Here is a 9,524-nt window from a genome sequence, read left to right as displayed (position 1 = left end):
GTTGTGGTGGGCTGCCAGCCTTGCAGCAAGGCTCAGATAGGATAGATATCATATGGGGAAACACACTGTGCTTTGTCTCACTATCCTTCATGAGGTCCCCCCAAGGACCTGGCAGCCCTGTCACCTGTTGCCCAGCATTGCTGCTTGGGGCAGAAAAAAGGGCTTTGCGGCATCTTCAGCCTTTTAGTACTCAGCTGTGTTATGTGGCTTCTGTTAGGCTTGCAACGTAGCTGCGTCCGAAAAGGCGAAGTTTTGTGAGGCTGGATGAAGAAAGGTGCCTTTGCTTCCTGCTGTTCTGTCAATGATCTCTCATAGAAGCATGGAATGGTTTGGGTTGAAAGGGACCCTAAAGATCATCTAGTTCCAAGCCCCCTGCCATAGGCAGGGACACCTCCCACTAGACCAGGTTGCTCAAAGCTCCATCCAGTGTGGCCTTCAACACTTCCAGGAATGCAGCCTCCACGATTTCCCTGGGCAATTTGTTCCAGTGCCTCACCACCCTCAGAGTTATTTTTTTTTTCCTAATATCTGTTCTAAATCTACTGTCTTCCAGTTTGAAGCCATTACCCCTCGTCCTATCACTTCACGGCCTTGTAAAAACTCCCTCTCCTGCCTTCTTGTAGGCCCCCTTCAGATACTGGAAGGCTGCTATAAGGTCTCCCCACCCATCTTTGAGTGGATCCCTAAACACTTTCATTGAGCCCCCCCTGGCAAAGTTAACCCACTGACAGTAAGGTTTTTCTCCTTTTGTTATCTTATATAACCCTTTACAATGAATATCTGTCCCCCAAGGCCTGTGACCACAGCAGAAAACAGTGATAGTGGGTGTATGGGATCTTTTACTTTTGAAGCGTTTTGTTAACCATCCTGTTGTCCTCCCTGCTCCTGATGTCATTCCCTGCTTTGCTGTGATGCAGACTGTTGGAGTCCATGATTCCTGTGAAGATGATTAATTTCCCACAGGTGAGTTCCCATTTGTTGAATCAGACTCAGTGGCCTAGTGAGTGTCCCACAGACACCTTGTAAAACTGAAGTAGTCCATGTTATTAAGGATGTGAGTTTGTTAGGTGTTCATCTCCCTGAAGATGTTGGTAAACCCTTTCCTGTGGTTGTTCCAAACCTCAGTGTGCTACCTTTAGTGGTGGTACAGTTCTAGACCTCTGGACTCGCACATCCCAGACTCCTCATCACGTAACCTATTCTGCCTGGCTCCCAGCAGCAGTGGCCTTGCTGTTAATTCTCAGGCAGCTAGGTGATAAAATTCATCCCAGACACTTCTCGCATCGCTTGGGTGTGGGGACCCTGGTATTCAGGAACACTAACCAAACCTTCCCTGATCTGTCTCTTGTAGAAGATTGCAGGCGAGCTGTATGGACCCCTCATGCTGGTTTTCACACTGGTGGCCATCCTTTTGCATGGAATGAAGACCTCGGACACCATCATTGTAGGTCGAGTCTTAGTGATAAGTTGTGGTTTAACTGGGCTCTGGATTGCTACAATGACACTAGAAATGGAGAGGAAACCTCTTCTATGACTGAACAGCATCTTGCTGAAAAGTACATTGATTTGAGGAAGAGCCTGTTGGTTTGGGGATGGGAGGAAGGACGCATCAGAAAGTCTTGATGCTCTGCTGCTGGGGGAGCTGGGATGTAGGTCATGTGGCACCTTGAACGCTGCTAGCCAACTATTTGACAATGCCTAGAAAGGCTCTGGGACTCTGAGGTGGAATTTGAGTGCTGGCAGGTCACTTTGAGTCCTCCTCATCCTGACACTGTCTCCACAGAGGGAAGGCACACTGATGGGCACAGCCATTGGCACCTGCTTCGGTTACTGGTTGGGCGTCTCCTCTTTCATCTATTTCCTGGCATATCTGTGCAATGCCCAAATCACGATGGTGCAGATGCTGTCACTGTTGGTATGTACAGATGGAGCTGCCCCAAGATGCGGGTTGGCTGCACGGTGCTGCAGCAAGCTTTTCCCAGAGAAGGGGAAAAGTCCGTATAAATCAGTGGTCCCAGGTAACCGCACTGGGACAACCTGGAACTCCAGGATGCTTTTTTGACCTGCCCCATCCCAGGCGCAGCGATAGCACAAAGAGGCAATTCCTTCATGCAGGTCTCCTGTTTTGCACTTCCTGATCAGAAAGCCTGGTGTTGAGAGGAAAAAAAAAAAAAAAAAAAAAAAAAGAGATTGCAATTTCTCTGGAATCAGAGGGTCTTTCCTTGTTTCCCAAGTTGTTGCAGTGTCTGACATCCCTGTGAATTCTTCAGACAGATTATCTGTGTGTGAGCTGCTGTTAAAATTGTTGTGCTGGTTGAGTCTTTGGCATTGAGTGAGTGGTTTGTGAAGCTTTGCCTTGGTGAAGCATTGCAGGAATAGGCTGCTCATGCTCTTGATCAACAGCCCTTTGTGTGGGACCGACATTTGTAACATGGATATTTTTGTTTTGTCAGGGCTATGGTCTTTTTGGACACTGCATCACTCTCTTTGTCACCTACAATATCCACTTCCACTCCCTCTTCTATATCTTCTGGTTGGGTGTTGGTGGACTCTCTACACTACGAATGGTAAGGGACAGGCAGCCTGGGGCCCTTCTCTTGTGGGGACAAAAAAAGGGAGGGAGGTGTTGTCTACTTTCCATTCCTTGGGCCTGGCAGTTATGTGAAGAACAGCCTGACGCTCCTGGGTCATTTCGCCACTGGTGTATGGAGGTGATGCTTGGATTAATAGCCTCACCCATTCTAACAGCTGCGGGAGGTTTGGTCCCTTACAGCCCCTGCTGCCTTGGAGAGTCGTGCCTGAGCATCCTGCACTCTTGGCGAGACTGGGCGAGGTTCACCTACACGAAACAAAATCAGATTACTCTGAATTTGTTGGTGCAAACTGCGAAAAAGGCTGTCAGCAGTGTTTCCACTGGCTCTCGCTACTTGGCCCATCCTCCTGTGTGCTCCTGACTGCAGTCCTCAGGTAGCAGCTACCTTGTCTCTAATCTCCACCTCTCTCCTAGGTTGCTGTGTTGGTGTCACGCACTGTGGGGCATACCCAGCGGCTCATCCTGTGTGGGACCCTTGCTGCTCTGCATATGCTTTTCCTCCTCTATCTGCACTTTGCTTATCACAAGGTGGTAGAAGGTAAGCAAGGGAGATATGAAGACATATCCTGTTAGATCTGGAGGAAGAAGAGCTGCTTTTTGCTCTTTCTGAGGGAAAGGATGGACAGCTCAGATCTGACCTGAGGGCATCTGTGCCAGTTTCCAACCCAAGAATGACCAGTTTTATTAGAGGAAGCTGTCAAAGTAGGGCAGCAGGTAGGCTTGGGGGAGTCTGTGTGCACTGAGTTTTAGTACTGAAGACCTAAGTTGTGAAGCAGGACGCGTATTCTTTTCCCACAAGTGAAGTGTAACAGCACTGACTGTTCTTCCTTGCAGATGTCCAGTCCCTTTCTGAATCTTGCTGAAGTCGGGTTGCTTTTCTCTGATCAGGAAATGTGTCATAATTCTTTTTCCTTCTTTGTGTAACACTTTTTTTTATCTTGTGTTGTACAACACAGCAGAAGCTGCATCATTCCCATTTGGTGCCATTTACCAGTCTATACATGTTCAGGTCCCCTTTCTCTGTCTCTTTTTGTTTTCTCCTAAGAAAGTCCCAATCTCCTTTTTTTTTAAAAAAAAAAAAAAAAGTCTTCCCCTTCCCCCTCGCTAGAGAGTTTCCAGATCCCTCAATATGCAATTCCGCAAGTCTCTTTATGAGTTTGAGCAGCCAGACCTGTTCCATCATATTTCAGATGAATCTGGATAATTTGGGGTTATAGCACAGCATTACCGGTCCTTTTAGATGTAAATACTGTTCTTTCCTGGATTCGTTCTTATGGTGAAGGTTCTGAGCCCTGATCTGCAACTCTTCTGCAGATGGAATAGGATAAAATATATTCCAAGCAATTTTCTTCAGGGCACTCCAAGACTGATTATCAGTCTTGAAAGGGTAATTGACAGGGACTGGAGGACACTTGCATCGGTATGTGTGTTTCCTGCCAAGTGTGCTCTATGTTTGCATTGCAGTGATAAAAATTCCACATTGCACCCCCAGCTGCAGCTCCTGATGTGAGTCTGCAAGTATATCTCAGGATGAAAGCAAACAACTGGTCTAAGAGCAGGATCTGTGCTAGAATAAGGTGAGGAGAGGATTTCATCAATCTGCACCAGCAGAGCAGCATCCCTGGCAGTGTCTGCATTCGGGTCAAAATGGCAGGGGACTGGAGCTGGCACCCAGAAAGGATCTGTGTTCCTCTTGGGAACGTGCAGTTTCCCTGCCCCAAGGACAAGCTCTGATCTGTATCCTGTGGTCTCTGGATGGAGGTGTTTATTCCTGTTCAGTCTTTCGGGCTAGATGTCTCCTCCCATCACCTGCAAATGCTTTGCATGTCCTGGGCCCCGCCACCATGAACGACTACCTGGCCAGAGAGAAAAGCAAGAAGAAATGTGCCATCTGCATCTGAACTAACTCTTGCTACTCTCCCCTTTTTTCTGTTCCCTGCAGGTATCCTGGACACATTGGAAGGACCCAACATGCCGCCCTTTCAGAGAGTTGCCCGAGACATTCCAGTTGTTTCCAGTGCTGTATTGAACACAACAGCCAAAGCCATTGCATTGACCCTGTAGTTTCACAGACTTGGACTTGCTTCCTTCACTACTTTTGGGGCTGCATAGGGCCATAACAACCCGCTGCCTCTTAGGAACAGGACAGAACAGCAGAAAGAAGGCTTGGTTTTGTTTTCCTGGACCTGTCCTTTGGGTTGCAGATTTGGGCAGCTGAGTGGACTGCACCTCAGTGACTCAGAAGAACTACACTCTTCCCCCACCCAGGTCTGGGCTGTCTTGAGTAGAGTGGTTCTGTTCTGACTGTACGTTTAGCTGGGATTTCCCAGTGCAGTTTGTCCCTTACCCCTCTTTCCGCTTGCTGATGTAACCCCAGGGCTGTCTACCCTGTTCCTATCCTGAAGAGGGAAGAATTAAATTGATGTTGGTGCTGAGTGATGTCTTATGTTTGAGCCTACTTGTGTAATGGGACAGTGGTGTTGGGTCTCTATGCCTTTATCTGTCCTGTTCTAGACCCAAAGCAGGATTCTTTGCAATTTTCTGCTGTCCTACTTCTAATATTCTTTGATACATGGCCTGTCTTGGGCACGTTTTCCATAGGCCAAAATGCACAGGAACTTTAGTTTCTCAAGATTTTCAGGAAGAGCATGATGTTTAACCACATTATCTTCGTTGTCATGTTCCAGATTGATCCCTCTGTTTTCACGTGGTCCACGCTGCTGTCTTACCTCACCGTCTGTTCTCCTGTGTATATCAGAAATGTATCTGTCCCCATGTTTCTACAGCACCTTTTGTTCTTATCACCCTTCTGCCCACATTGCTCTGTGGGACAGCAGTTCTGACTGTAAGGGCAGCGTGTTTGTGCATGGTCTTCTGTGGATGTTTCTATTAAGAGGCTAGTTCGGCCCAGCCTTGGGCAGCTTGCTGTCATGTCTCCCAGCTGTGGGACTTTCACCTCATTGCTCTGAGCAGGAGCAGCATCCTGCTCCCCCAGACGCACAGTCCGCTGTGTACTGACTGGCTTTTCAAACTGAGTCTAGGCCTTATTTCTGAAAGGAGTCCTGGAGCCTTAAGACAGAGTCTCTGGCAAACTTTTCTCCAGTGTTTCCATTAAACAAAGGGAGAAATGGGGGAGCGTACAATGGTAATAGAATTGGCACATTTATCACCAGCATACTGATGCAGGAAAGCTCCAGTGAGAATGGGGAAGCAGAGCAGCCCAGCCTAGGCTTACTTGCACTGCAGTAACTCACAACTCTATAGTTCAGATGTAGCCTTCCCTCACTGCTCTAACTTCTGCTGGTCCAATAGTGGAAAGCTGTTAGCTGATACTTGGCTTTCACCTTCTCTCTCTTCTCCCTGTAGCTCTGGAAGACCCGGGGAGAGGAGCCACTTCTCAAAGAAATTCACCCTTATGCTCAGTCTGGGAAAAAAAACAAAACCAAACTCAAGATGTTTCCCTTTCTTGGTATGCCCACAAGTTAGCTGTGCGCAAAGCCGGTAGCATGTCAGAACTGCACTCTTTAGCTCCTTGGTTGTATTAGTGGGAGTGGATCCAGCTGTAGTGGCATTCAGACTAGTGCCAAGGTACAATGAAAGAGAGGAAGATAGGGCCAGCTACTGTCATCAGGTTGGTCATCTGCTTCAGTTAAAACAGAAATGTCACCAGATAGGACTTGAGCATTTTCAGTCACAGACCTACTTTCCACTGTTTGCTTGTTCCCGAGTTCCTCGTTTGTTTCCCTTCCAAGAGCAAGAAGCTTGTCTGCTAACAAACACATACATAATAACAAACATGTATATAATAGACATGTTCTCTCTCTTGTCCTGCCCCCGCCTCCCCTGGGAAACTTATTTTGGCTGAAGAACACTGCTCAGAGCAAGTTGTTTGGGGGAACCAAATTAATTATTTGGGCTAGTAGTCTGCATGCTTTTTGAACCAATTGAACCACTTTAAGCTCCTGGAATTTCTATCACTTTCAAACCCGGCAAAATGGAAGCGTTAGTCTGTAATGCTGCATGACTCCGCTATTTCCCTCTTTATAATTCCACGGGAGGTTGGTTTCTAATTCACACTTCTTGCCCTGGCAGCCTAGAATGGGTCTGTTTCTCTTGGTGCAAACCCTCCAAGCATAGGCAGGGGGGAAGGAAAGGAGAAAGAGCCAATTGTCACTAGAATAAGTCCAGCCAAGAACAAATATGATTCTGTGCCTAACTCTATCACTGCTGATCTATGGACACCATTGGAGAAGAGCTGTGCTCCCCTCCGACACATAGGCACTTAGCTAAATCAGAGGGATGAAGCTGTGCCCTGTGTTTTCACTCAAAGCACAAGAGAGAGCAGTAAGCAAACTCTTCATGCTTCCCTGGTGCAGCTTGTGCATCGTGTCAGCTGGGGACAGATGACCAGAGTGACAACCGACCACCCTCTCAGAAGCTGTGGGGCTTGCTCTGCTCCAGTTCTTCAGCCCTGATTAATTCTCTGTGTAGCAGCAGCTGGAAGCTGAATTATTCAATACTGCCAGAAATTCAGTGCCCGGCTGAGAGCTTCAGCATCTCCTTTTGCTGACAGAAAGGGACACACTTTTGCAGGGAAATGCACGCGTGCTGCAGTTCCAGGGAATATGCTGAGCACGCAGCCTTAGTAAAGTCCTTGTGGGAGGACATCTCTCAGTGCTTACTCAAGTCCTCTAGTTATCAGGACAAGCCTTACCGCCCTATCATACCAGGCTATCTCTGTCTTTGTTTCCTGCCATGGCTCTTGCAGCAAATCTAAAATAATTGTCTGCCTCCTCCCTTGCAGCAAATCTGAAATAATTCCCCTCCATCACCTCCCCTTTTTGAGGAAGGGTAGCTCTGTGAGAACTGTGTAAGCTCCACTTTATTAAAGCTGAAATAAAGGTACAAGGCTGTCAGATTCAAAAGATAAAAGTAAAATGTACATTAAAGCATGCTATGACCTCCTCCTCTCATCTGCGGTACCTGGAGTCCAATCCTTCTTACAGTCCATCGTTGCTGCACTTATCATCACCTTAGTTGTGTTTTGGGTTACAGGTAGGCTGTTTCTTCCCCCATTTGTTTTCTTTCCTGTAGTTCCTGTCTAGCTGCTCTTCATCCACTGTTTTTCTCTGTTTATGTGTTAGGTCTTAATTGCATCAGTCTAGAGAGTTAACTCTCATTCTTTGTGTCCCCAGTAGGTAAACAATAAACTATCTTCCGCAAACCTGCTGGGTAACCGCGCATGACAGGGAAGCAGTATCTAGTTCTTCACAAAATACCACTGCCAAATTCCCCCCTGCATAGCCCTTAATTAGGTTTAGTGAGCCAAGGCTTTGAACCATTAGCTCCTGTGCCACTTTTTCCAGTGTATGTGAGCATAAAGCAAGGCAGGACACTTGTCTCCTCAATGTACTCTTGCTCCTGACAACAGGCAGTGAAGATGCCAGCACTAGGGCTTTAGAAGCAGCCTCATACTCTCTAAGCAAGACTTTGGGGCTGCTGCTGTCAATTGAAGTGGGACATGTCCCAGGGGCTCTCCTCCAAGCACCTCTCTAATAATAGCCTGTTTAAAGAAGCATGGCTTAATTAGTGCCTGGAGGTAATTGTGAGGTGAGACCGAGCGCAGTCTTCCAGTCGACCTGTGCTGATCAGCAGCTGGTATTTTCTTGGTCACCCCCCTGCCCACCACTCTGACTTCCAGCCTCTGCCCCTCACAGCCCTGCAATACACAGAATCTCGTTCTCACCTGGACCATTTAATGTGCCCTGAGAGATCAGTTACTCCTTTTTCGAAAGCCATCACCTGTCCCAGTACTGCACAGCTCGATGCCCACAGCTGGTGTTCATATCCCAGCACAGGTGAGTTCCCAGGCCAGTGGTCTGTTCTTGGTGCAGCTTGCAGGTGTACTATCAAGCCCACGCACCCCTGTGCAACAGGAAAACAGAGGGAAGTGTGTAGATAGCTCTACAGAACAGCACTGGATTGCTCAAAGGGCATGGTGACACCTACACTGCAAATTAGATGCTGCAGCCAAAGTCTAAAAGTTGACATGAGTCCAGCTTCTTACCTGGTGCTCCCCTTGATTCCTTCAGGACCTAATGTGCAGCCCTTGGCTCAGGTGACCTGCTCCTCCATTTCAGTGGAGGAGAACTGCTTCACGTCCTCCTCCGCGTCCTATTTTCCTCCTCACTTTCCATCCTGTCTCTCCTGCCCTGGCCTGAAACCAAGCAGAGGACCCTGGGTTTGTCCCCCAGTTACCCACCGGACTGGAATTCACTTGACGCTGCTATCTGCAGCAGCCAGATTAGTTACGTGCAGAAAGCTGCCTACTTAGGCGGTTTAACCTAATTTCCACATCACTGGCTTCCTTTTTCAGCTCAGTGGAGTTGAAAACGCAGGGGCCCTGCTTCCTATTTCTCTCCAAGTACAGGATTACCCGACCGGGTGGGACAGAGAGGAAAAATCCCTTTAGATCTGTACCTGCGAATTAGCAGGGGGCAAGGTACGGCCCTCACGCTTGGGGCTGGGCTGCAGGCGAAGGCTGTGAGGGATGAGGAAGCCTGCGGCACTTCCCCAACCCCTCCACTTTTCACCAGCTGCCTCCGCAAGCCCTGGGCCAGAAGAAGTGGTTCACGCCGACCTCGCCATTAAGCAATGGGTCCAAGCTCTATGTGTAGCGGGTTTAACTGTTGCCAGGGGCAGCAGGCGGCTGCTGTTCCTGGGACCCAGAAGCAACCGGAGAACGCCATGGCCCCAGTGGCTTTGGCCCCTTCCCTGGGTGGGAGCGAGGCCGGCAGGGAGAGCCCTTCCCCGGGGCTTCTCCCACTCTCCCTCCCCTCACGCATCCCCTCAGCAATCGGGATGCAGCCTCCACCAGCCTCGGCCCCGCCATCGCCTCAGGATGGCGGGCAGGAGCCGGCGGGGGCCGGCG

At 48.7% G+C, this 9,524-nt stretch overlaps 1 protein-coding gene across 1 annotated transcript; it reads left to right on the top strand.

Moving 5' to 3' along the window:
* Positions 1 to 912: 912 nt before the first annotated feature.
* On the top strand, positions 913 to 5,130 carry YIPF3 (Yip1 domain family, member 3; the record flags this gene model as incomplete). Its single annotated transcript, XM_009880446.1, has 6 exons — positions 913 to 963; positions 1,352 to 1,444; positions 1,784 to 1,915; positions 2,454 to 2,567; positions 3,008 to 3,131; positions 4,536 to 5,130. Coding segments are annotated over 6 exons (636 nt in total), but the record flags the coding sequence as incomplete, so codon positions are not given.
* Between the last annotated feature and the right edge of the window lie 4,394 nt (positions 5,131 to 9,524).

This window comes from Charadrius vociferus, unplaced genomic scaffold (assembly GCF_000708025.1).
Source record: "Charadrius vociferus isolate BGI_N301 unplaced genomic scaffold, ASM70802v2 scaffold62, whole genome shotgun sequence".
Lineage (NCBI taxonomy): Eukaryota > Metazoa > Chordata > Aves > Charadriiformes > Charadriidae > Charadrius > Charadrius vociferus.
The sequence above is the reverse complement of the archived record's forward strand: the minus strand, read 5'-3'. Positions and strand labels throughout refer to the sequence as shown.